Source organism: the organism of the source record quoted next, unplaced genomic scaffold (assembly GCF_019419815.1).
Source record: "Pyrus x bretschneideri cultivar Hongxiangsu unplaced genomic scaffold, Pyrus_bretschneideri_v1 Contig12, whole genome shotgun sequence".
Classification (NCBI taxonomy): domain Eukaryota; kingdom Viridiplantae; phylum Streptophyta; class Magnoliopsida; order Rosales; family Rosaceae; genus Pyrus; species Pyrus x bretschneideri.
In genome coordinates this window covers 1,715,140-1,741,234 of record NW_025999413.1, presented here as the reverse complement: position 1 = coordinate 1,741,234, position 26,095 = coordinate 1,715,140, and the positions used below count along the sequence as shown (strand labels likewise).

General features: G+C 37.7%; 5 protein-coding genes across 6 annotated transcripts; 2 read left to right on the top strand and 3 right to left on the bottom strand.

The window, feature by feature from the left end:
- Window positions 1-206: 206 nt before the first annotated feature.
- Window positions 207-2,226, bottom strand: LOC103926922 (GDSL esterase/lipase At3g27950). The gene is made up of 5 exons (XM_009335798.3): window positions 1,773-2,226; window positions 1,476-1,676; window positions 1,029-1,180; window positions 678-948; window positions 207-596 (listed from the first exon to the last, which is right to left on the bottom strand). Exons 1-5 carry the CDS (start codon window positions 2,032-2,034, stop codon window positions 328-330), a joined length of 1,155 nt encoding a protein of 384 aa, XP_009334073.2. The 5' UTR covers window positions 2,035-2,226; the 3' UTR covers window positions 207-327.
- A 2,492-nt stretch (window positions 2,227-4,718) lies between these two features.
- Window positions 4,719-7,579, bottom strand: LOC103926923 (probable aldo-keto reductase 2). Its single transcript, XM_009335799.3, has 5 exons — window positions 7,303-7,579; window positions 6,219-6,458; window positions 5,765-5,937; window positions 5,578-5,680; window positions 4,719-5,371 (listed from the first exon to the last, which is right to left on the bottom strand). The coding sequence occupies exons 1-5, from the start codon at window positions 7,525-7,527 to the stop codon at window positions 5,036-5,038; spliced, it is 1,077 nt and encodes a 358-aa protein (XP_009334074.1). The 5' UTR covers window positions 7,528-7,579; the 3' UTR covers window positions 4,719-5,035.
- Window positions 7,580-11,407: 3,828 nt separating this feature from the next.
- Window positions 11,408-15,649, bottom strand: LOC103926924 (L-aspartate oxidase, chloroplastic-like). Of its 2 annotated transcripts, none has more exons than XM_048577860.1 (8): window positions 15,295-15,649; window positions 14,626-14,769; window positions 14,129-14,483; window positions 13,782-14,024; window positions 13,602-13,658; window positions 13,368-13,448; window positions 13,129-13,190; window positions 11,408-12,756 (listed from the first exon to the last, which is right to left on the bottom strand). In XM_048577860.1, the coding sequence occupies exons 2-8, from the start codon at window positions 14,757-14,759 to the stop codon at window positions 11,748-11,750; spliced, it is 1,941 nt and encodes a 646-aa protein (XP_048433817.1). In that variant the 5' UTR covers window positions 14,760-14,769; window positions 15,295-15,649; the 3' UTR covers window positions 11,408-11,747. The 2 variants fall into 2 exon arrangements, with proteins under 2 accessions (XP_048433817.1, XP_009334076.2); XM_009335801.3 differs by having other exon boundaries at window positions 14,626-14,780; window positions 15,295-15,646.
- Window positions 15,650-16,411: 762 nt separating this feature from the next.
- LOC103926925 lies at window positions 16,412-21,357 on the top strand. The gene is made up of 14 exons (XM_048577537.1): window positions 16,412-17,218; window positions 17,475-17,619; window positions 17,709-17,776; window positions 17,897-17,950; window positions 18,072-18,155; window positions 18,249-18,334; window positions 18,673-18,753; window positions 19,015-19,145; window positions 19,354-19,395; window positions 19,508-19,584; window positions 19,655-19,808; window positions 19,889-19,970; window positions 20,735-20,807; window positions 20,960-21,357. The coding sequence occupies exons 1-14, from the start codon at window positions 17,130-17,132 to the stop codon at window positions 21,126-21,128; spliced, it is 1,335 nt and encodes a 444-aa protein (XP_048433494.1). The 5' UTR covers window positions 16,412-17,129; the 3' UTR covers window positions 21,129-21,357.
- Window positions 21,358-22,650: 1,293 nt separating this feature from the next.
- Window positions 22,651-25,965, top strand: LOC103926926 (protease Do-like 1, chloroplastic). Its single transcript, NM_001302307.1, is given in 8 exon segments — window positions 22,651-23,188; window positions 23,434-23,556; window positions 24,161-24,332; window positions 24,687-24,724; window positions 24,839-25,037; window positions 25,139-25,291; window positions 25,403-25,537; window positions 25,678-25,965. Coding segments are annotated over 8 exon segments (1,350 nt in total). The 5' UTR covers window positions 22,651-22,736; the 3' UTR covers window positions 25,756-25,965.
- The last annotated feature ends 130 nt before the right edge of the window (window positions 25,966-26,095 follow it).

The following is a 26,095-nucleotide window of genomic DNA, read 5'->3' as shown; positions in this document are numbered from 1 at the left end:
CCATTCCACATTATATTTTGATGATCCGAACTGTTTAGGTTTAAAACTTTACTTAGAAGTCAAAAGCTTGTCGCAGCAGTTGGGCAGCAATTGTCTCTGAGTTGAAATATGAACATCTGAAGATGTTTGAAGGGCTTAAAAGCACTTGCCTTCTCAAAAGCACTTCTGATTTGAAGCTTCCTAGTGGACAAACAAGCTAAAAAGGCTAAAACAAACCTTGACCTGATCTTTTCCATTTCCATAACTAAACGGTTTTCGATTGACTGAGATAACAACAATGATTGATTAGTAGTATACTAAATGGTTTTTGATCAAACAAGCTGTGGTTTATAATCCACGAACATGCTCATGTATTCTTGGAACTGTGACAAGCGTGCGTGATTGAAACTGGGGGTCAGAGAGTGAGCCGTTGAGAATGCGACTGGCAATCAGTGCATTGGCGGCCTGGGAGTAGTGTATCCCATCCCAACTGATATGCGTTGTCGGACTGCTGCAAGGATTGCCATACACAGTTCCATTCACTACGGCTTTCCTTCCACAATCAATGTGGAATCCGTAGTAACTGCCGCAGCAAAAGTCGAAAGGATCAACAAAACCTGGTGAATCACGAATTTCTACCATATTACCATCCGTTCTTACGAGGCTATGCACATGTTCTAAATGGCTTTTGAAGTTACCTTGTTTTTTAGCATCGGAAATGAGAGTGTATTTAGCTGAGTACACATCGACGTACGTGAATGCTGCAAGAGGGAGCTGTGATCTCAACCGCATTATGCTGTTCTTAAGCTGTCGGTTGAACTCCTGAGCCACCGCATTGAGAGGCTTCACGCAGCCGCTCTTGTCCAGATTACCAGGCTTTGATTTGTCGTAAATAACGCTATAGGGCAAGCATCCTTGAGGACCTGTGTTATGCACCCAGAAAAACCTAGCTCCTTCCTTGTATAGTTGCTGAAAAATGTGGCACATTGAATTAGTATATCTCAATGTTTTGGTCACGTCCGAAGTAAACGCTGTTTTAGTGCACGTACGGATATTGCTTGCGATAACTGGCTCAGGATGGCAGGAATGGAGGTTCTAACTTCTTCTATCGTCCCGTGTTGGATGCCGTAGGCCAGATCATTCTGACCAATATCGAAAGTGTAGAGAGCCTTCGGGAAGTCCTCCGGCCTAGGTAGTCTTCCTGGTAAAATTTCCGTTTCCAATTGCATGAGTTTTAGCTCGTAGCATAGAACATTTAGGTGGCATACATTTGATGTGTAAGATTGAACTGAACTGGATAACTTAAGAGATTCAAGATATAACAAACGTCAGAACACCTTATAACGAATCCAGTAATTCCTTCAATTCGGACAAAACAGGAGATTGGCCGTCATTTCTTTCTGAACGTACCTTAAATCTAGTGAATTATCCAATCCAGTTCAATCATAAAGACCAAATGTGTCCGAAATAATAGAGGTTTAGGAGAGAAGACTGACTGGTCGACTGAAGTTGTTTATAGAGCGCAATGCTGCGAGACTTGAATCTTATGAACTGGGAAATTTGAATGCCAAGATGAAACGGACTATAACCGCCTGGCCTAATCGATGAACCACTGGTTGCGAAATTCACACCATGCCGGAAATTAGTCCCAAGTGAGTCCAGATATGGACTAAGATATGGTATCTGCATCTTCTCAGCTGCACAAAGTTTAGAAACAGATGAACAGTATTCGACCAAAAAAAAAATATTAGAAACTAAAAACAAAATGGTTAATCAAAGAGACCCTTAATTATCGATAAAGTCGATTATAAGACGGCCATCAGACAAGCGCCCGGAAGGTTTTCCAAAGAAGGTTTCACCATTAGGAGGAGGAACTTCGGATATGGCAGCTGAGATAGCCCCAGTGTCAGAGTTTGAGTCCCCAAAGTTGTATATGGCTGGAAAGCGACAACTCCCGGAACCGCCATCAGAACCCGCATTCACCGCCTTCTGTCCTCCCAGCAGCAACCCCAAAACTAGAAGCACAGCAGCACAAAGTAGCCTGAGAAAATCCATGGCAGATTGATGATTACAACACCACTTGGATTTAAATTGGCACAATAGTGTTTACAGTGACCGACAACAAAAATGTCGCTGTGACGGTATCCAATTAATCACTTATCCACATAGTTTTTAGCTTTTATGGGTGACAGTACGTCATCGGATTGGATTGCATGGAAGATCTTCTTCATGGACAGACCAAAACATGTTTGTTTGCAGCAAGTTGGACCCTCTCGTCATAAAGTTGGTTTTTAGTAAAAGAAGATAAGAGTGACGTCATGGTGCACCACAATCATCACTACAGAGATTGAATTAGTTCACATGTGGATGGATAATGTAATTTTTCTTTACAGCAAGGATGTTTAAGATTTTTCAAGTCAGGTCATTGAAATTGACATAATTTTTAATTTTAGTTCCGGACAATGAAAATCAATATAAGTGGTTCTTAAATTTGTCCACCGTAAAATCATTTTGGTCAATTCGTGAGAAATTTGTCATATCCTCGTTAAACTATTACATGAACGACCACATGACTACCTTTTAAGAGTATTTTTTGTCAAACCAATCCCTCCACTTAACGAGGATATTGACAGATTTTCCATAAAATGATTTACGATGGACAAACTCAAGGATCACTTCTATCGATTTTCTTTATCAAATACCAAAGAAAAGAGTTATGTTAATCTCATGAACCACTTTTGTCAAAAAAAAAGCGATTTTGAATGCAAATAATTAAGAATATTTATCCATAACCATTCGAGTTCATGTGTTCATCAAGTGGTACTCGCTCATTTCACTCTATATTTCACTCGACTGAGTCGACTTGCAAAATGAGAATTTTTGAATGCCAAGATGAAATGGACTATAACCGCCTGACCTAATCGATGAACCACCGGTTGCGAAATTCACACCATGCCGGAAATTAGTCCCAAATGAGTGCAGATATGGACTAAGATATGGTATCTGCAATTTCTCAGCTGCACAAAGTTTAGAAACAGATAAACATTATTCGACCAAAAAAAAAATTAAAAATAAAAACTAAAAACTAAAAACGAAATGATTATCAAAGATACCCTTAATTAAATTACCTATAAAGTCGATTATAAGACGGCGATCAGACAAGCGCCCGGATGGTTTTCCAAAGAAGGTTTCACCATTAGGAGGAGGAACTTCGGATATGGCAGCTGAGATAGCCCCAGTGTCAGAGTTTGAGTCCCCAGAGTTGTATATGGCCAACAAAATGCCAAAGCAAAATTTACAAGGGAGAGGGAGAGACTGAGTGAGGCTTGGGTTTGGAAGCAGAGATGATGAGTCAGTGCATGTGACTGAGACGTTGAGGAGGAAGATTGGAGGAGAAGTGAGAGGTACTTACTTTTCTGTTTTGTTTTCAGAAAATCATTGTTATTCACACATTCATTCTTACATTTACACACTTTTGTTAATTTTTAATCATTAATCTCCTTCAATTCATTTGATTCGTCCACAAAAAAATTTAAAAAAAAAATTGAGAAGTAAAGATAGGTACATGGCTAACACAATTCTTAATTTATTTGGGACACGTGGTAGGGATTGGATCCAAATCCCCAAAATAGGAGAGATCCTATTGTCCAAGTTCTTTACGCAAAGCTTTCCAAAATTTTAGGGTTTGTGTTCCTTCTCGGAAAACCACGAATAACATAATTCAAAATATCTTTCTTGTTGACACTCAATACTACCATCTGATGGTATTCCTTTTTAATTAGAAGTGAGAGGTAGGCTGCTCATTATGTGATTTAGCTGAACTCCCCCTCCTCTTAGTGTAAAAATATCGATGTATTCAAATTATTCTTGTTTTTGTAATAAAATATCTTAATTGGACATTATTTGTATATATATATATTTGCTTATAACTAAAGCGAATAGTACGAGGCTTCCTTAAAACTAAAAATTGGAGGTCTCGAATTCGAAACCCGCTGCTGCTGTAGAAGCTAGACTTGTGGCCAGGGGAGGCTAAAATGCCTTTGTAAGTCTTCCCAACCCTTGAAATTGGTGAATAATCGTGGCTTACCACTAGTTGTCTCTTTAAAAAAAAAAAAAAATGTTTATGTCATGCCACCTAGTATTGTGGTTTAATGATATTCATTTTTATTTGTAAATGAAAGGTTTTAGGTTCGATTCTCACCAAAGGCGAATTTAAACTATATTATTGCTAGCTCATTGTAAAGCTAAACTCATCCCTCATTCTTAATGTAGATAATATTGTTTATTAGAAAAAAATGTTTATGTCATGTATTGATGCATAACCGGTTAAAGAAAATATTAAGAGCCTTTGCATTGACATAATTCATGGAATAATAAAAAGCAAAGAAATAAGATATACATGCTATAGATTCATGTTGATCGTGTGTTGCAAGGCTTGGTGGAGAAAGACAAACAGCAATATCTTCCAAGTTTTACCAACACGCACACATATAACCAGGTGGGATAATAAACAATCGCGAGCATTCCAAATTAATTCGTACCAAAATAAATTCAACGCTCGATTAATATTTGTAGAAAAAGAACTAACAACTTAGAGCATGGTGAAGTCCAATGGTTGAGTATAAGAAATTCTAAATCACATTATGACTCTAGCTCAAAATAAATATAATAAACGCGTGCTGATAACATGTTAGAAATAAAATTAGAGAAAATAGAGAATAGTGAGACACAAGAGAAAGTGGAGGAGAATCAAGATATGTTTCCTTCTTATTAGCTTGCCTATTTGTAGGCGTATGATTTATGTAGAAAAGTGTTCAACTATCGAAATATTACATATTGATCCAGAATGTGAACAACCACGTAATAAATCCTATTTATAACATTTATATGTATATATATATATATATATATATATATATATATATATATTAAGTAGAACCATGTGAGTAATGTTTTTATTGTTATATGATATATTTAATTAAGACAAGAAAAACTCGACTAGGCCCCTGCCTAGAATACTAGGTGCAATACTGCTGCTCATCGCTCGCCTTGTATTTTAAAAGTTTGACGAAGACAGTGGCGGAGTTTCGGTGTTCGACCAAGTGCTATAGTAGTTCGGATATCTATCACCTTTAACGGCATCTGCTGAAGCATAAGATTCGAGCTCAGCCAACTCTTCCGGTGTCAGTTTAACAGACAGAGCTGCGATATTCTGGTCAAAATTTGCAATCTTGGTGGTTCCGGGGATAGGACACACATCATTCCCTTGGTGATGAACCCAGGCCAATGCTAGCTGAGATGGTGTGCACCCTTTCCTTGCTGCAAGATCACTAACTCGCTCGAATAGTGTTTTGTTGTGCTCTACATTTTCGGGTTGGAACCTCGGTAGATTCTGCAGCCAATGAAAGAAAGCACTTCAGCTCTTAAGTGCTTCTGCCGTTAAACGCTTTCATTACAAAGACGTTAATAATTTTTATTAAAAATTCAAGTGCTTGCTTCCTGAAGAAGCATCTGGCATGTTCATTATTTCAAAAAATGCTTCTATGACCGAGAAGCACTTTTAACTTTAGAATGAAAATTTTTGTGACATTGACAAACCTTTCGGGAATCATCGTGGGCAAGGTTTTCAACAAACTTAGCACCTGATGCGAAGAATCCTCTTCCTAAAGGACTATACGCAACAATACCAATGCCAAGCTCCCTGGCAAGTTTAGGAAACTAAGATCAGAATTAACAATTACTTCGGACTTTGGTAAACAAGTTACGTTGTTTCAGTGAACCTCACCGACAAGTAGGAATTATTTCTTGCTCGACATCTCTTGACCACAAGGACCACTCCAACTGCACAGCTGTTATAGGATGAACAGCATGGGCTCTTCTTATCGTTGAAGCTGAGGCCTCGGATAGACCGATGTACTTTACCTTACCCTCTTCAACTAATTTCTTCAGTTCCCCAACCTTGTATAAGACATAATAAAGGAATTTAAGGGACGGCAAGCATTCAGCAAAATAAGTGAACCATGATGCATGCCATTACAAACGAGAAAAATACATATGGACACTAAGAAATGAAACGAAATTGAGGATAAAATATGAGACTTAACAAAGGGATACCGGATGCTGTGAGTCAGTGAAATAACCATAACTTTACCAGGCCCGTAGAATCGCAGACGCAGATGCATATTGTTCTATGTTTGTAATTAAAAGGAGATCAAAATTCAAGAGGGAAGAAGACAAACCGTGACTTCAATGGGGACGGAGTTGTCAATGCGATGCTGATAATAGAGATCAATAGAATCAACACCAAGGCGCTTCAAGCTACTCTCGAGAGCAGCTCTCACATAAGCTGGGTCACCTTGCACCTTCATCGTAGCTTTCGCAGAAGCAGGGTCACCGTGCACCTCCATCTTGTTCTCCACAAATCTGAGACCAAACTTGGTGGCCAATTCAACCTTGTCTCGTACCCCTCCCTTGAGAGCCTGCTCCTCATCAATCCCACAAAAGCCAGTTCATTTCATAACCAGTTTACTTAATTCGACATTAATCCAAAACAAAACCCAAATACCATGTTCATGGTTCAGTAAATTCAGTTAAATTAATGCAACAATACAGTGAACATAAACCCAATTCATGTTATCATCAGCGAACTCAATACAACAAAGCAACAATCTCATTTGGGGTTGCTTCTATAAGAAGCACTTCTGCTCACAAGCATTTTTTTTTTCTTTTTCCGTAATGTCTTTTACTATAAAGAAGTCAAAATTCTTATTAAAAAATTCAAGTGTCTCCTAGAAAAGCACTTGGAATTGCTTCCTAAAGAAGCATCTGACATGCGCTTCTCCTGAAAACACTTAAATGAGCCATAAGCACTTTTTAAATTGTTTCGCCAAAACGCAGTCACATAATCTTTTGGCTACGCATTCATAAATTATTTTGGCTACCAGAAAGCACGTTTAGCCCTCCCAAGCAAACCAATTAACCAAATTCACTCAGTGCCTGTGTTCCATTCAGTTAATTCAATTAAATACAGGAACAAGACTACAGAAGTGAAGATCCCAAATTCACTTCGTCATCAGTTCATTCCATTCAACATTAATCAAAACAAAACCCAGAAGGCAGTTATATAGAGTATTGCCTCTCTCAGTGCTAGTGCTTGATTTGGTAACATCAAAACAGGATGTAGACCAATCAAACCTACTTGAGTTCATCACCAATTCAACATTTAATCCAAACAAACCGGAAAATCTATTAATACAATACGAGTTAAGATGGATTACAATTTAAAGTAAACGCAAATCATAACCAACAATATGGGCTACCTACCTTGCCAAGAAGGATTTCGTTGGTGAAGGGACCGTAGATGTCAGAGGTATCAAGGAAGGTGACGCCGCTGTTGATGGCATGGTGGATGAGACTGATCATGTCATGGTCGGGCTTTGGAGCGCCGTAGAAGGCGGACATGCCCATGCAGCCAAGGCCTTGAGCCGACACCTCGAGGCCTTGTGAACCCAACTTCATCCTCTTCACTATTCCTGCTCCTCCTGCCATTTGTGTAAGCAGATTAACTGAACTGATAAGTAAGCTAAGCTTATATCATATATATATAAACAACAGAGTTGGCGCGGTGGTGAAGTGATCGCGTAAGAGCATACGGCTTGGTAGTCCATTGATGGCGTAAGAGCATACGTATATCGATTACCAAAAGGAAACTCGAAACTTGTCTGTCAAGATGTCAAGATACAAGATTTCAGCGAAATGTATGCAGCGGCGGCTAACGATACTCGTACTATTTACATTCGTGCAACTAGTAAATGTAAGCAAAAAACCAAAAGTAATTTCGACGTGCCACCCAAGTCTGATCTCAAATGCCGGAGAGTGTAAACCACACTTATTCTAACTGATGTGACACATGATATGATAAAATAAATGTATTTTATTTTTTTCAATAGTCTTGGAGTCCTAAGTAGTTTAGCAAAGGAATGAAGAAAATTGACTTTAAACTTCAAACGGTGAAGATTATTTTAAAAATCGAATTATTTGATAAGCTTAACTATTGAAGTCAAAAACAAATACATGAGCTATAGAAAGACGCACAAGAGAATTAACGATATACTATAATATTAGTTAGTATATTAGTTAGTATCGAGTAATGTGATTTATATATACCAAAACTGACACTGATACTTTTTAAGTCAAGTAGATCCCACCTATACTGGTAGGGCCCACCTCCATTATAGAAAGTCAGCAAGTATGTTAGTTTTGAACGTCAAAATAGCATTATTGTTTTGACAATAGTTTGGAGGCTTGGAGCCTTTAGTACTACTCGTAAATATCATTATCTTTTGAATGTATGATAACCATATTCATATAGTAATATGATCTAGTGCTAGACCTATCCACTTATGAGTGAAAATGTCTTAGGTTTGAATTTGCGAGTTCGATACCAATTTTTTTATAGTTGATTGGTTGTGTGACTTAATCCAAATATCTCATCCTTTAGTGTAAATATCTCGTTGTATCAAAAGAAAAAATTTATCATCCTCCGTTATAGTTTTTAGCTTTTAATTATTTAAATATCATTATAACGATATCCCAATTAATCATTTGACATAATTTTTAGCTTTTACGCGTGAAATTATGTCATCGGATTGGATTGCATGGAAGATATTCTTCATGGACGGACCAAAACATGTTTGTTTGTAGCAAGTTGGAACCTCTTGCCATAAAGTTGGTTTTCTACGAAAGGAAGATAAGAGTGACGTCATGGTGCACCATATTTATCACTATTTAGATTGAATTTGTCCACATGTGGATGGGTAATGTAATTTTTCTTTCTAGCAAGGATGTTTAGGATTTTTCAAGCCAAAATGGTTATCGAGATTGACATAACTTTTAATTTTGAATTTTGACAATGAAAATCAATATAAGTGGTTCTAAATTTGTCTACCGTAAAATCATTTTGGTCAATTCATGTGAAATTTACCAATATCCTCGTTAAACTATTACGTGAACGACCATAAGAGTATTTTTGTCAAACCAATTCCTTCACTTAATGAGGATATTGACAAATTTTCCATGAAATGACCAAAATGATTTATGATAGACAAACTTAGAGACATGGCTGGTCCAAAGATTTTTGAGGCCCGGTCAACGTAAAAAAATGTGCACTCACTTCATATAAAAAAATTATTTGTTTTCACAAGTAAAACATCGATAAAATTATATTTAGAAAAACAATTCAAACTCAATAATTTAGAAACACGGAATAACTAATTTATTTTGTATCGAGAGAAGGAAACCAAAAAACTTCGGGCTTACAAGTAGATAGATTATGAGTTTTGTTTTCCATCTGAACTTTTAAAGTGTTTTTGTATAAATCGTGATCTATTTTTTCTTATTTACTAACCTCGTCAATATAAGACTAAAAAAATAATAATGTTTTTCGAGTCTTTAAGGATATGTATAAGTGATGAATGAACACTAAATTAAACATTTTGATGACACGTAATATTATTTGCAAATTTGGTCTAAAAATTTAGTCTACATGTTACTCTTTGTTGAAAATTAGACTTAAATTGGAACAGATATTTAAAAATAGCAACCCACATAGTTACTAGCTAGTAAATAAATTAACAACCAAACAAAAATTTGTAAAAATTGAAAACAATAAACATGCACATAGCATTTCGAACTTTGGATCTCTTGTTAATTTTAAACAACAAAAACCATGGCTTCTAATTAAACTTCTTGAACATTTAGCCAATTTTTATAAATTTATGCTGTTATGAAAAAGAAATTTGTTAAAATTGGAATGTAAATAAGCACACATGGTGTTTTGAACATAAGACCTCTTCATTGATTTTAAACAACAAAACAACCCGTTCTAGTTAAATTTCTCAAGGTTCTAAAAAAAGCTAAGCGCTAGTTGGGTGGCGGGCTAGCGCCTAGCCGCCTAGGGGTCCAGGCAGGCTAGGCGAATTTAGGTAAATTTCTTGTATATTTTGTAAATAAGTGCATATTGACACTTACAAAAAAATTATACTTGTATGAAATTCATAGATAAAATAATAAAAGAATGATAAAATGTAAAAAGAGTATCTAAGTCCAAATATAATAATACATAAACATTTCATATAAATTTTCTATGTAATATATACATAAACATTAAATAATACATTATTTTTAAAAGTATATATATGTAATGTAGGAGTTTTAAGTATAATAATATGATGGTCTTAGAAATACCAAATATAATAAAATACTATTCCTAATATATTATATAACATATTTATTTAATAGTGAAGAGTGAGTAATTATTTTTTATTTTCTTTTATTATAAATTATAAGTGAGTAGTGGGTGATTATAATTTATAACAGTGGGGAGTGGATAATTAATAGGGGAAAGTGGTGGAAACTGGTCAAATAGAGGGGATGGTCATTGACGCCTTGGAAACCATGAAGACCTTTATTCTGGATTCTCTCTGTTTCTTTTCCTCCCCTTCTTCGATTGCTCCGCCTAGTTCCTTATCTTCTTCTTCCTCTGTATAATTTCTCAAAACCTGGTTGTGGCAGGTCGAATTCCTCGGGCGCATAGAAGAAATCCCAACTTCCCAAGTGTCCTGTCCATGTCAATTTCTCATTCTTTTCCTGCAATTGCAGATCTGTTTTTCTAATTGCTTCTAAACGTCTCTCTCGCTCTCTCGCTCCATCGCTCTATCTTTCTCCAAATTTTTTGTCGTCGCGTTCTCTTTTACGCAATGAGTGAAGCTGCGAGATGTATATAGTTTTTTTCACAGACCTGCCAAGCTTGCCGTCAAGGCCGCCTAGCCCGCCGAGTCGGGCGCCTAGACACTGCCTAATTCCCTTGCCAATTTAGTGAACGTTTATGGTAAAATCGCGGCGGCAGCCCTAGCGCCCAGGCGGCCGACTAGACGCTTTTTTCGAAAATTGAAATTTTTTTGTCACTAAACCAAATTTTATAAATTTATACTCTTATAAAAACATAAGTAAATATATCATCCTAATAATTTTGGTGCCTTTAATTTTTTTGAGCTCTGGACGGTCGCCCTACCCGCACTAGACCTGGGCCGTCCCTACCCAAAGATCACTTCGATCGATTTTCTTTTTCAAATACCAAATAAATGAGTTATGTCAATATTATGAACCATTTTTGCTAAAAAAATCAATTTTGAATGTAAGTGAATAAGAATATTTATTCATAACCATTCAAGTTCATATGTTCATCATGTGGTACACACTCGTTTCACTCTATATTTCACTCGAATGAGTCGAGTTGCAAAATGCTAATTTTTGAGTGCTAAATAACATTTCTCTAAACATTTCCTTTTTGTTTTTGGCCCTCTCTCTCTCTCTGAAGGATTTGGAGGGAAGAAGTTCAGAGGGAAAAAAATGGAAACTTCGGAAAAAATTTGAAACAAAAAGTTGACTTTCTCAGCTGAATGCTGATTGCAGTTGATAAATTTACATTTTTACTGTTCATCGATCAGCAAATATACATTCAAATTGAATTGTAAACTATTTCATTAATATTTTGATGAAGTTTTCTTTCTTTTATTTGAAACAAAGAATCTTAGTATAGAAGGTAAAAAGGAATCAGAAACCAAAAGCTAAAATGGTGCAACCTGGTGCGGCTTTCACAGATGCTGCTCGAATTTCGGATGCTTCAATCCTAGCCAAAACGGTTCTGGAAGGGAAGCTAAAACTTGAGAACCCTATGATTTCAACAGATGCCAAAAAAGTTGCACTTCCTAACACAATGGCAGCTTGTGTAGTTGACGCGAACTCCATGAACTTCGCACGGATGAAGGGAGTATAACTGTTGGAAGCCTCTTGCTCTCCTCAAGATCAGGAAAATCGATGGTATAGTGAAGTCCGCGGCTCTCATGCCTATCAAGGGCGCTGCTCACCACCAGTTTTGCACAACAGAAGAAGTTTCTCATTTCGCAAGCCTCGAGCCCCACCATTGTGGGTTCCCATCCCATCTGAAATAAGTAGTCCTCCCATTTATCCTCCAGAACACAAATCTTTTGCTTTGCTGTTTCAAGCCTCCTTGTAGAACGTACAATTCCAACATACTTCCACATGATCGATTGCACTTCTTTTCTTACTTCCCTTGTCATTGCCAAAATTTTTTCGATGGCATTGCTCTCGAGTGAGACAGGCACGATTGGTCTGGCCCACCAATTTGAAGTGCTGAAGTCGGGGCTAGAGCACCTCATGTGTTCAATTGAGGGTTGGACTGCTCTTCGTGCGAAAACTAGTGCTTCAAGCAATGAGTTACTAGCAAGACGGTTGGCTCCATGCAATCCTGTGCAAGCAACTTCGCCTGCCACGTACAGGCCCTGCACATTTGTCTCTCCCTGGAGTCCAGCACGGACTCCCCCACACATATAGTGAGCAGCAGGAACAACGGGAATTGGCTGGCGAGTTATGTCCAAGCCATACTTAAGGCACTCGGCTGCTATGTTGGGGAAGTGTGAGAGAATTTTTTCTCTGGGCTTGTGACTTATGTCAAGTAGCACGTACTTCTCATTTCGCTTTTTAAGCTGGTCATCTATGCACCTTGCCACCACATCCCTCGGAGCAAGTTCTGCTCGTTCATCATAGAGTGGCATGAACCTTTCCATGTCTAAATTGTACAGTATGCCTCCATCACCCCTGACAGCTTCAGTAATGAGAAATGCATTTTCTCGAGCCTTGGTAGGTTGGACGGGAAGGCCCTCGTCAGCTAAGGCCGTTGGATGGAACTGAACAAATCTGTAGAGAAAACCAGAACCATAAAACCATAAAACGGGTGTTAGCTAATAATCTCAAAAGTCTATAACTTAACACTTAACAACCATGTAGCTTAAACATTGCTTTCGCCAGTGGAAGACCATTCGAAAACTAATTTCCAATCTGGGCGACGGCACAGCGTTATGTTTAGTCAATTGTGGAAGAAAACCTTGTCAGGTGAAATGTTGTGAAATCAAGGCGTAAAGGTCTTATTCAAATCTTCGGAATGACCTTTCGATTGTCTCACATGATCATTATACCCATATTAGTACTACTCATTGATTACTCAAAATTTGAAGCAATACAGTATTTTCTCCCAAAAATATTTCAAAGAAGTGATAGATGTTTACTTACTCCATGTTGGAAATCACAGCTTGAGCTCGATGGGCCATAGCAATTCCATCCCCTGTGGCTACCTACAAGATATAATCAAGAACAATCAGACCGACCATTATACTTATGTTAAAAGAGGTCATAACTCTCTGACCATAATTTTCCATCTCTTAATACTTAGATAAGCAATTGCATCTTATTGTACGATATAAGGAAACAACAATTACAGGGGCACTTCAAAACATGAGGTACAGCCGTACCGGAGGATTTGTAGTTGTCGGATAGATTTGTCCAGCCCCACCTGACGCAAGTAAAGTCACCTTTGAGATAAACCGTATCACCTGAAGGTACAAAATAAGGCAAGTTAGAACTTAAATAAGGAAATATGTTTCCATTAGCGAAAAAGGCAAGGAAGATGAGATGATGATGATTGCATAGATATCTTTTAGCAAACGATTGCCCTCTAAAACTAGTATGTGGTGAATTATAATCACCTCTAGTGTTTCTGAATTTAAAGTGTCAACGCCAAGACAAACTGTATCAGAACCCTCCTGCATTGCCAGAAATCATCTTTCTGTTAGCAAAAAGGGAGAAGCATTCACAGAATTCCATCAATTAGTTAACCAATATCCAATCAGACTTTCATACAAACAAAACATTAGAAAAAAGTAAACCTGAAAAGTTAGCAAATCTATCGCAAGATGGTGTTCAAACATGAAGATCTTAGGATCCTTAAGAACGGCCTCCAACAGTGCCCTTTCAATCTCCCTTCCAGTCGTATCAGCAGCATGAACAATCCTGTGATGAGAGTGACCTCCCTCTCTTGCTAGGTGCAAGTTTCCATCCTCCCCGTGATCAAAGGATGCCCCCATTGCAATTAATTCTCTAATTCTTTCAGGTCCTTCTGTACACACAACCTGGACAAAATATCAAACCTAAGAAAAAAGCACGAACAAGTACATACACACACCTATTGACAACAATCAATTATTATCTAAAACTTATTAGTTCTATAACATACTCTGACAGTCTCCTCGTCACAGAGATAAGCCCCTGCTATAATGGTGTCCTGGACATGACTCTCCACAGAATCTAATAGGGAAAGAACAGCACTAACACCACCTTGAGCGTAGTTTGTGTTGCTCTCATGAGGTTCAGCCTTGGTAATCACGGCTACAGATCCATGTTTTGCCACTTCAAGGGCATAGCGGAGCCCAGCAACTCCACTACCAATGACAGCAAAATCAAAAAACTTGGTGGAGTCATCTCTCAAGCTCGATGAAGTGACCGTTCTTAAGGTCTTTGAGTTCTCGTTACTTGGAGATGGGGAAAAGTTACATCTTTGGATCTGCAAGAACTTTGACACCCCGTGTGACCTGGAAAAATGTGTACAAAAGTGTAAGCATGGCATTAGACAACCAAAATCTAGATGGCGGAAGAGCAGTTCCAACAACTTCAAAGTGAAGCAAAAGACTTATATATAGATTATAAAGAGGATCAAGGCAGTAACCAAATTACCATGAAAAGTCTTTATGTTTGCATCCACTAAATGCAACACTGGCAATCCAAGAAGTCCTTCTACAACCTTGTCCCTTGATGTCTCTCGCTCTACAGTGAAGTCTGCCACTTCCGGCGGGTATACAAGTTGCCATTGCAATCCTCCTGTGGGTTTACTAGATTAAGGGACGAAAACCATATTAGCAATCTTAACTAGGAATCTGCATGCTGTTGAATTAATGAATACAAGAAAAATCACACACAACACAATGACACGTTCTGATTATCATAGATGCCCGAAGTTACGAAAATGAGATTCCAATCTCAAAACCAATTCGCCATTGGGAGAATGACCCAACTCCTTATAAGCCCTTGCGATGTTTTTTAACTTTTCAACACACGAAAATCTACAGATTCATCAGAAAAGATTTAAAAGAGAATAACAGAACATCACCAAGGTTGAAACTTTTTACATCCCATTTGGTATCTATCCAAAAACAAGTAGAAAAACGAAGTGCAATAAAAGAAAAGAAACAAAACATATGGATTATGCACAAGTAACTGAAAACATAACAAAACCCAAATTCAAAAACCCACCAAAAAGTTTAAAATTTCATAAAAAAATAAATCCACCGAAAATTGAAGAACCCATTGAAGGCATTGAATCAAACAGTTGAGCTGCATACTTACAGAGATTGTTCTGACCAAGTATTTCAGCCACTCGTTTCTGATTCTGGGCGTTGCTGGTTTTCAATGGATGAACCTATAAACCCAATGAGGAGAGGAGAGAAATATATATGTGTGTGTGTGTGTGTGTGTGTGTGTGTGTGTGTGTAAAGCAAACATATATGAGATTTTGGCGAACGGAAATTTGGAAGAAAGAAAGTGGAAAGAATCCCGACATTCGGTAGACGACCGCCGTGCCCAAAGGTTGAAGCTTTATTTATTTTTTTGCAGCTAGAGAAGCATCGTGGAACTTCGCGCCATACTTTCCTTACGCCTCTCCTTTTTTCTACTATTTTTTTGTTTTTTTGTCCTCGACTGTTAATTGTTTTTTGTCCTCTTATTAACTGTTAGAGTTAGGTGATTCCTAGCATACACAATTAATCATAAAGCGTTGTAGGTTAAGTGGTTAAGAATAATTACTTCATTCGTGAAGTTATGTGTATAATTTTATCTTAATTTTATTATAAGTTTCGACCAAAATTGTAATTATAGGCTAGGCCGGATTGTTATGAAATGTGTTCGCCTCTTTGTACTTGAGTTCAAATATCACTTCATAAGTTCATATGCCATGTACCATATTCAGACCTATGACATCTCAATTACAAGTAAAGAAGATAATATTAAACCGTAGTTCTAAGTGATTTTACGAATGTTCAATTGTTTTGCTTACGTTTTTTTTACTTTTATTTTTAAGTTATATGAATTTCCGTTCTCTCGTTGTAGTTAAGTAAACAAATTTTGAGTGTACGGAAATTATTTTTCACTAAAAAAACTGAGGAGCCAGTTGGTCAACTTGAGGCCTAAGGTTTAGTCAAAAGGGCATTTAGGAAAGAAGAGAGGTTCTTGGTAAATTCATGAGAATTTTGAGTCGCTAGAGCATATTCTTGAAAAAAGTGCAAAATACCCAATTGGGTGGGTGAGGTCTTCTCGTTTACGTTGACATGTGTATGTGAGTTAAGTCAGTTTGTGAGATTATTGTATCATTTTTTATACATTTAAGTTCAAGTTTCTCTTACTAGAGCATAATCTTGAAAAAAGTGCAAAATACCCAATTGGGTGGGTGGGGTCTTCTCATTTATGTTGACATATGTATGTGAGTTAAGTCGGTTTGTGAGAGCACTGTATCGTTTTAATGCATTTAAGTTCGAGTTTCTCTTACTAGAGCATAATCTTGAAAAAAGTGCAAAATACCCAATTGGGTGGGTGGGGTCTTCTCATTTATGTTGACATGTGTACGTAAGTTTAAATTAGTTTGTGAGAGCATTGTGTCGTTTTTATGCATTTAAGTTCGAGTTTCTCTTCATTTTTTAAAGTATTTTTCCTTTGTACTCTTTTATGTTTGATTTTTTATTTTTTGGGTTTTTAAGCCATGCGGAAGTCAATGATACAATTGCGTGTTCCATGTGTTTGACATGTAAGCATGTTAACAAAAATTTCATGGAAAATTCGAGAACCAAATCCAATGAATATTTAATTCAGAAACCAAAGTTACAGTTCAGTAATAATTCAAGGTCATTACTCTAATTTCTCTTTTTTTTTTATATTTAGTTTTAGAGTCTGGGCTTTCATTAGAGCCCAAACAAATGGAAAAGTGAGCATTGGGCTTTCAAGTGATTGGCCCACTTGAGAGTTGAGCGTGCCACCTGGACCTGCCACGCAATCAGTAGCGTTGAACCGGTCATCGACATTTGGGCCTAGGCCTCTGCAGTCTGGAGTGCAGATTTACGCGGGCGCGGTTTCTTATTTTTATTTTTATTTCTTTTTATTTTTAACATCGGCAGCTGCCGGAGGACGCAGAGATGGGGAACTTGCTGGACAAGGAACCACCGCCGCCCATGGTGCTCGTCCCGCCGCTTTTCGACTACCCCCCGCTCGCCGCCCGCACCAGGTTTGCCTTAACTCCCGCCTCCCTACGGTCCTCTCCCCATCGCATTATTGTTCGCTCAATTTTTTACTCTATTTCTCTGAATGCTGTAACGTTTGAGGTCGTCACTGCTTACTGTGATCGTGCTGCCACTCCTTGTTAAAATTGGCCAGCGTTTGATTATCTGCAGCAATCAAATCGTCGTTGAATGCTTGTATTTGATTATTTTATTGATTATTTTTCTTTTTGTTTGGAATTTTTGTGAATAATTTTGATGCAGGATGTTGGAGTCGTCGTATGACTTGTTGTTTGGGAAACTTGCTCTGAAATGTCTGTTTGACGATTACTTTGAACAAGCTTGTCATTTCAGCACAATGATCATGCTGAAGCCCATCGACGATCCTCACGTCGATTTGGTTGCAACCGTATCCTTCATCATCTTGATTTTTAGAAAGTTGATGATTTGATGGCGCGGGGAAATATCTTCGCTTTTTTGTTTCCTTAATATGTTTAGGTTTCAGGACCGCTCGATCACAAACCCGAGGAGAATATAGTTGGAAATGCATTTTTTCGCTGGCAAAGGTACGTTGAAGTAGATTCAGATTCCCATTGTACTTGTACATGAATTGTGTTTTATGCGCGATATCTTGGACGTAAATGTGGTAACGATGACAATTTCTTTGTTTTTGTTTGATTGAGCAGTGATGTTGATGATCCTCACACATTCATGGACCTCTTTGTATCGAACACTGATCCGTAAGGACATCTCTCTGAATCAAAAGAGTTTGTTGTCTTTTTCTCTTAGTTTTGTCATGTTTTTGTGTTCAGAAACATGACTATATTTGTAAGCCTATTCACATATTTTCTCTCACTTCAGGGTTTTGCAGATGAGGGCCTGTGCTTACTACCCTAGATATGGACTGGGAGCGTTTGGAATTTTCCCAATGTTGCTGAAAAAAAGGTGTGTCGTATGGAAAACCAAAACCTCCGTAGAAATAGTTGGTGCGTGTACACATGAAATGTAAAATGTTGACAGAGCTCGTTACTCTTGCAGAATAACTTCTGAAGACTTTGGTGTTATGGGATTGAGATATGGCTCGTCAAACTTGTCAATTGGAGCCACTGTCATGCCCTTCTCCTGTATGTAACCTCGATTTCAGTTCCTTCAGTATTCTTGCTATATGAGTCATACATAACTGATACCTATGTTGTGGACCTGAACATTCAGTTTATTTATATCTATATCATGCCACAGCTAGTGAACTTATCTCGTAAGTTATCAACGCCCCCAATATAAACTGGGATTTTTTTTTTTTTTTTTTTTTTTGAAATGTTGCCGGATAAACTCATGTTTGGCTGATCTGTAACTTAAGATTGCCCTTTTGAATGATTTGAATATTGGAAGGGAAAATAACTTTGGGGTCATCTTTCTACCTGAACTTACAAGGCGCATTTAATGTAATTATCTGTTTGTGCAGTGAAAGATGATTGTCCAAGAAGGGCATGGTTGGTGAGCAAGATGGGAAGACTAACAGCTGGGGTGCAGTATGAGCCTGAATGTAAGTCACTCAGATGCCTTAACATTACTGGACTGAATGTGGTTCTTCAGACTGAGAGATGTTTTTTTTTCCACGGAGTAGAAAAATTTCACTCAAGAATGTCATCATCTATAGTGCAAGATACTTAAAGAACCAATTTCCCTTGTTACTTTCTAGTTTGTAGTTCTTGTTTACATTGGTATGAGCTGTTCTCTATAAATTCAGATTAGGATCTTGGTACAATTTTATTTCAAATTATTATCTTGTTTTAATTGTTTTTAGATGGGAGTAAAGATACTCAAAACTACAAAAATTTAAAGAATTGGAGTGCTGCAATTGGTTATGGAGTGGGATCGAGCAGCCCTTTGAGTCCATCATTCAATTTTGGTCTGGAGTTATCAAGAAGTTCTCAGGTTTGTTTCGTTTAGTTTTGGTAAAATTTGTGAAGTTTAATTGATTCCAAGTCTCGAGTGTTTTATCTGACATTCAATAGTTTTTCGATTACCTATAATTGTTGAAGTAAATTAGTTTATCTATGCATGGTTGTCTCCCAGTGCTGGATACTTGATAGAATGTTATACAACTTGTTGTGGATCTCAAACATGAACTTTTGTACTGCAGTTCATTGCCTCATTCTATCAACACGTGGTGGTCCAAAGACGGGTATTGTCTATCCCCAGTTTGTTATATGATACAGAAAATTTCTTTTAAATTATTTTTTATTTTTGAATTAGTTTTCCTTACTAATAAGCATTGAACTGCTTCAACTGAACAGGTGAAAAACCCCCTCGAAGAAAATGAAGTAGTTGGAATTACGAATTATATAGATTTTGGCTTTGAATTGCAGACAAGGTAAATAATTAAACTTATGTAATATGCAACAAGTTTGGTGATAACTGATTATACTGTGATGCTATTTTAGGGTTGGTGATATCAAATCATCAAGCGATGTACCAGAATCAAACGATGTTCCAGAATCAAGCGATGTACCTAAATCGAGCAATGGACCTAATGTCCAAGATTCCACCTTTCAAGTAGCTGCATCCTGGCAAGCCAATAAGAACTTCATGCTCAAGGTAGCGCATTTGATGCAATCTTGTACTTGCAATATCGGATCATATCATGTTCATGGAACACTTATTCTTTATCCATGCAGGGAAAGGTGGGCCCTCTCAGCTCATCGATAGCATTGGCATTTAAATCCTGGTGGAAACCTTCTTTCACATTCAGCGTTTCAGGTATCTCTAATTGGTAGATTTTCATGAGTCTGCATCAGACTAACTGTTCTGACCTAATTATAAACTTAACTGAATGGTGTTGGTATTCAAAGTTTACCAACTCAATACCAAAATATGTGGGTGATAAGTTTTCTAACTTTATCACACCTCTCACTTTCACTCTCTTTACGAAGTTAGACAAAAGAAAAGAAGGAAGCAGCAAGTTTCTTGACAAAACATGCACTTGATATATAAAAAAGTTTCAACTCTATTGCCGAAATTGGGAATGGAATTGAATGGACATGCACCTATCTCTATTATAGAGATTTTACAAGACAACGTAAAACATAAGTGTTCAAAAGTCTTTACGCACACACCTTTAGATTTTCACACACATCTTTAGACTTTAACACACACCTTTAGACTTTCACACACACCTTTAGACTTTTGCACACACGCACTGCTTTCGGCCATTACAGAAGGCTGTCACACTCTGCTTTTGGCCAGTACAGAAACATTGACATCTAGCAGCACATAAACAGTGACATCAAGTTTTTATTTGAACTTTCAACAAATGGCTCATTAAAACATATGCTACATGTGTAACTAGATCCCTTCTGCAATATGAAGGATCATTAAACCTGTATTTCTATCTGTCGTCTTGGATTTCGGCCTGAATGACAGTAGCATTGCTTTGATTTTGTTAAATCTTGCTTTGCATTTGAGTGCGAGTGTGTCGAAATATTGGATGGAGTACAACAAACTGATACGTTTGTGTTTTGCAGCTACGAGAAATCACATTGTTGGGGAGACAGGTTATGGTTTTGGCCTTCGCGTGGAGAATCTTAGACAAGCCAGGTTCATTCATTTGTTTCAGCCTTTACTTTTTATTTTCCGTAGTTAGATGAGCTCTCATATTCTAAATCATGTATACATGGTCAATGGTCATTTCATCCTGAAGATGTATGAACTCGTCTCACGCAGAATGCATCGTTTTAACCATTTTGCAGTTATCAAAGAGCTGATCCAAATTTCGTCATGTTGACACCGAACAAGGAGCACCTGGCAGAAGGCATTGTTTGGAAAGCAGGGAAAAGACCGATGCTGCAGTCAGATATAAATGCCGGAAATTTTGACGGCATTCCAAAGGAACTAAGACCCCTGGGGAAGATCTTGTAACGCATCCTCTCTCTGACCTTTTTCCCTTTCAAGAACTGATCAATGCTTATACGAGCATTCAAAATCTTCGAGTCGAAGCTCGTCTGCATTTTTCGTAGAAGAGGCGGCTTTAATTTTCGTTGTCTTTGGGGGTTTATAAGAAAATAAAGTAGGAGGTCGGATTCATGCGTCTTGTGAATATGCGTACTCCTAGCCCTAGGAGACTAATCTAATCAATTGTTTTTAGTTCCGTAATTGCGTTCATAATTCAGGGGTTTACACTAATCATATGTTATCATGTTGGATTTTGAATTCGAGATTCAATCTAATCCGTTGAAGTCATAGAAATTCGCTGTAATTAGATTGATTGATTGGGATTGAATTGGATTTTAAACGTCCTAGTTGTTTGTTAAGAAAATGGTGTGAAAGTTTGTTAAAATAGATGCAGCAGATAACTAAATTTCTAATATTGTTGTACATAAACAAGGTGTTTACAATTGTGTCCGCAGTCATTCGAGATTGTTTACGTAAAAAACACTTATACTCTTAGATCAACTCCAATGGTGGGCTAAAAGCCAAATTACCCTCCAAAATTTCCTCTCAAACCTACTCCAACCCAAAGGGAAATTTTGGGCTAAATGTTAAATGCTAAACCAATGCCAAATCCCCTCAAAATTTAGCCCAAAAATCGAAGTGGACTCCATTCAATATTTATCAAATTTTAAATTTTTTAGATTAAAATGTTCATAAAATTAATTTACGATAGTCTACATATTTATTTTTTAAAACAAATTTAATTTAACAAAAAAAATAGCCTAAGTTCATTTTTTAATAATTCCAGGCTAAAATTTTAGGTTAAAACAGTTGGAGCAGAAAAACTGTTTCTGGGCTAAAAGATAAATTTTCCGGGTTAAAAAATTTAGCTTTTAGCCCAACTATTGGAGATAGTCTTACACACTTTTGTTACAAGCGTTTTTATTATAAATATTTTTTTTATCAAAAGTTCAAATGCTTTTCTGGCAACTGCTTCTACATAAGCACTAAGGTCTGTAAACATTTTATTTTATTTTTGCAAAATATGATCAAGTATTTTTTATTGTAAGAAACCGTTATTAGCTGGTCTAGAAGCATTTGTAAACAGGAGACTAACCTGCATGAAATAGGTTTAGGATTACAAGACATTTTAGTTCAATAATGTAACATTATGTGAAAATACTTGAATATTTTTCAGTGTATATATATATTTTTAGCACATTAATATTTTTATACTAAGAAAAGGAGAAGTTCGACAAAATTACACAATGAGCAGTCTAATTTAGTATCGAATTCGTCATTTGCGAGATTCGAACTTAAAACTTCTCACTTCAAAGTGAAAAGAACTACTACCAAACAGTAGTACTGAGTAACTTTTCAGTATTTTATTATTGAATCTAAACATTACGATGGTGATAACTCGTTTCACGTAAGTCATTCTTCTCACACGAACAATCAGTCTTCCATTGAGTCCCAACTAACTCTCACCACAAGACAATCCATAATGTTCGTTATACAATTTGCTTGGATATAAATAACAATAGGACGCGAACTGGACACTCCTCCCGGAGCAGCTGTCCAAGAGAAAATAACCAGATGGCTGCTTCTTCGCTGATTTCCACACACTTCCACTCTTGCTCCCCAACTTTCTCACCACTTTCTCGCTCCCCAAACAGAAAGTTCCTTCCTTTCCCTCTCTCCAAATCCTTTTCCCTCCACAAACCCGCATCCTCAACCTCCCCCATCCTCTCCCTCCACCGCAAATCCGAGAAGCGGTCTCTGATCCCGCCGTACAAGTCCTACTGTCCCCCGTGCCTCCACAAGCTTCTGCTCGCCACCAAGAACCCCTTCTTCTCGGGTCTCGAATCTCTGCTCATTCTTTGCGCTTCGGCGGCTCTGTCGCTTTCCCTGTTCATCGCCGATGTGGATCCCGCCTCCGCTTTCGTCGTCACTCCGCCGAGGAAGCTGCAGTCCGATGAGCTCGCCACGGTTCAGCTCTTTCAGGAGAACACTCCCTCTGTTGTTTACATCACCAATCTTGCAGCCAGGTACTGTTGAAGTTTGAACCTTTTGGATTTTGCTGAAAATTGGACCACTTTTGGAAAATTTCAAGTTCTATTAGTTTTTGTATACAACCTATATCCTACTTTAAATAAATCTATACTGCGAGAGCGGGATTCGCACTCGGGTGCATAGAGAGCACATAGCTCTAGCCGCCATGTCTGCATTTTTTATTTCGGCTTAATTTGTGATTTTTGGGATTTTTGGAGTGATTGGTGTTTGTGGGTTTTAGGCAGGATGCGTTTACTTTGGACGTGTTTGAGGTGCCGCAGGGGTCTGGGTCAGGCTTCGTGTGGGATAAAAACGGCAACGTTGTCACCAATTACCACGTGATTCGCGGCGCTTCTGATCTCAGGTCAGTTGGTTTCTGATTCTTTCTTTGTTGAAATGCATTTGCTGCTTTGTGGCATCAAGTTTTGGTTCGGAATTGTTACTTTGGTTGTATTATCAGAACAATGTGATGCTTTAATGTGGTTCTGCTTTGCCTAAGCATCAAATGTATTGCTAACCGAAGTTTGATAAGCTTGTTGGACCTACTTCAGCTTTGATAAGCTCGTTGTAATTTTGCTGAAGTTTGCAGCTTAGTTCCCGTTATGGGTTGTATCTTTGATAGCCCATAACATAAGCATCATGTTACCAGATTACGGGGTTTGGAGAGTCCGGGATTAGAAAGATGTAATGGATTGCATTTGAACTTTTGAGACCCTTTTAGTTCATTGCGTTCTGAATCCTTCATATTTATGTTGAAACTACTTTTGCCATCAATGGAATCTTGTCCACTGTATGTCTGATTAATTGATTTGCTTTTCCATATAGCGATCATTTCACTCTTTTTAAGGGCCGGTCTTCAGTATACTTGCTTTTCTCCAGTCGTGCATTGGACAACTTTTGGTTGCAAATTCAGCTAATGGTACTTTTCCTCATGGTTTGCATTCTAAAAAACTGCTACTTATTTACAGGGTCACGCTTGGTGATCAGTCAACTTTTAATGCCAAGGTTGTTGGATTTGACCAAGACAAGGATGTTGCTGTTCTACATGTTGATGCGCCCAAAGAGAAACTAAGGCCTATACCAATTGGTCAATCTGCAGACTTGCTTGTTGGTCAGAAAGTGTTTGCTATCGGCAATCCTGTAAGTATTACTTTACTTTCAATATATTTTCTGCATTATGCTTATCTTTTCTTTGAAATACAATGGAGATAGCGTTATGTATCACTATACTCACTTAGTTCAATTATCGATAGATAATGGGTTAGGTGCAGTAATTTTACACATCTATCAACGTGATTGTGCTTACGTAAGCTTAACAAGTTTTAGTACATTTAATGACCTTTGTTTTTGGTTATGAAGGAACATCTCTTTCTTGCAACAGGGCTTATAATTGGATGATCATTCACTCACTATTGTGTGAAGGGTTTCGTTATGGCTTTAAGCATATGGTTAAACTAACTGACAATTTGATTTCTGTTTTATCTAACTTTGCAGTTTGGGCTTGATCATACTCTTACCACTGGCGTTATCAGGTACGAATTCCATGGACTCGATATTGACATGCCTGAATTGGCAACAATGGTCTTGTTTTCCATTCATTCTCATTCTGCACTCTTTCACTGATGCACTCTTTCTGCTATTTATAGTGGGCTTCGTAGAGAAATTAGTTCTGCTGCTACTGGCCGTCCAATTCAAGATGTTATACAGATAGATGCTGCCATTAATCCTGGTAATAGTGGGGGGCCACTTCTAGATAGTACTGGAAGCCTTATCGGGATAAACACAGCCATATATTCTCCAAACGGTGCATCATCCGGTGTTGGATTTTCAATTCCAGTTGACACGGTGAGTACACATCAAATGAATTTCATTCCATTGACATTCCTTCTTTAACATGCTTCGATATAAACCTTCTGACTTGTATTTTAAATTCTTAACCTGTTCAGGTAAATGGTATTGTTGACCAATTGGTCAAATTTGGGAAGGTCACGAGACCTATTTTAGGGATTAAGTTTGCACCTGATCAATCTGTTGAACAGTTGGGGTTAAGTGGTGTGCTTGTCTTAGACGCACCAGCTAACGGTCCAGCTGGCAAAGCGGTATTCTCTCCTTTCCTATTTTTCTAATCCAAGTTTCATGTGCTACAGAAACTCATTTCGTTTTGTTGGATAAAATGACAAAACTGGAGCTGATGAACCTCCATTTTGCAGGGACTGGTACCAACCAAGCGCGACGCCTATGGTAGACTCATATTGGGTGACATTATAACATCTGTGAATGCAAAAAAGGTCAGCAATGGCAGCGACTTGTATAGAATTCTCGATCAGTGTAAAGTGGGCGATCAGGTATGTTCTCTTATCACATCAGACCGTCCCTTGTTTGGAAGCATTCTAACACAAACGCACTTTTCTCCCTTCGGCCAAACTAAGGTAAATTTGTTCTCAAGCATTTTTAATATTTCAACATTATGATCTTCCGAACTCAGGTGATTGTGGAAGTGTTGCGCGGTGATCAGAAGGAGAAAATCCCTGTTGTGCTTGAACCAAAGGCCGACGAGACATGACCACATTGACCAGTTGAATGGTTCAGCATACGTATTTAAAATGCAGTACCTATATATAGATTGGGAACGAATCGCCTTTGATCTAATGAGTTCTCAGTTAACCGAAAAAGGGAACATCTCGCCATTTTTTATGTATTGATAGTTTTAGAAGGAAGGATCTTGCTGTACATAAACTATTGTAATTAACACAATTATCCGTCGATATATTGTAGTTGAATCATCCATGTTTATGATGCAGGACTATTTTTGTATGTGTATATGGGTCGGGTTTATTTATATTCGGGTATGAGGTTGCACTAGTAAAAGCATCAAATTCCTGGTTATATAATGACATATGACG

What these genes read in the sequence shown, in the direction of transcription:
- LOC103926924 (XM_048577860.1), bottom strand. Translation starts at nt 14,759, where the DNA reads ATGGCAACTTGTATACCCGCCGGAAGTGGCAGACTTCACTGTAGAGCG. An exon ending in TAAATTCAGAAACACTAGAG is followed by an intron (nt 13,449 to 13,601) that starts GTGATTATAATT and finishes TTGTACCTTCAG; the next exon opens with GTGATACGGTTTATCTCAAA. An exon ending in GCTGTGATTTCCAACATGGA is followed by an intron (nt 12,757 to 13,128) that starts GTAAGTAAACAT and finishes TTTTCTCTACAG; the next exon opens with ATTTGTTCAGTTCCATCCAA.
- LOC103926922 (XM_009335798.3), bottom strand. Translation starts at nt 2,034, where the DNA reads ATGGATTTTCTCAGGCTACTTTGTGCTGCTGTGCTTCTAGTTTTGGGG. An exon ending in TCTTATAATCGACTTTATCG is followed by an intron (nt 1,677 to 1,772) that starts ATAATTAAGGGT and finishes AACTTTGTGCAG; the next exon opens with CTGAGAAGATGCAGATACCA. An exon ending in TAAACAACTTCAGTCGACCA is followed by an intron (nt 1,181 to 1,475) that starts GTCAGTCTTCTC and finishes AAATTTTACCAG; the next exon opens with GAAGACTACCTAGGCCGGAG.
- LOC103926923 (XM_009335799.3), bottom strand. Translation starts at nt 7,527, where the DNA reads ATGGCAGGAGGAGCAGGAATAGTGAAGAGGATGAAGTTGGGTTCACAA. An exon ending in GAAATAATTCCTACTTGTCG is followed by an intron (nt 5,681 to 5,764) that starts GTGAGGTTCACT and finishes TAAACTTGCCAG; the next exon opens with GGAGCTTGGCATTGGTATTG. An exon ending in CCCACGATGATTCCCGAAAG is followed by an intron (nt 5,372 to 5,577) that starts GTTTGTCAATGT and finishes CATTGGCTGCAG; the next exon opens with AATCTACCGAGGTTCCAACC.
- LOC103926925 (XM_048577537.1), top strand. Translation starts at nt 17,130, where the DNA reads ATGGGGAACTTGCTGGACAAGGAACCACCGCCGCCCATGGTGCTCGTC. An exon ending in ATAAGAACTTCATGCTCAAG is followed by an intron (nt 19,809 to 19,888) that starts GTAGCGCATTTG and finishes TTATCCATGCAG; the next exon opens with GGAAAGGTGGGCCCTCTCAG. An exon ending in GAGAATCTTAGACAAGCCAG is followed by an intron (nt 20,808 to 20,959) that starts GTTCATTCATTT and finishes ACCATTTTGCAG; the next exon opens with TTATCAAAGAGCTGATCCAA.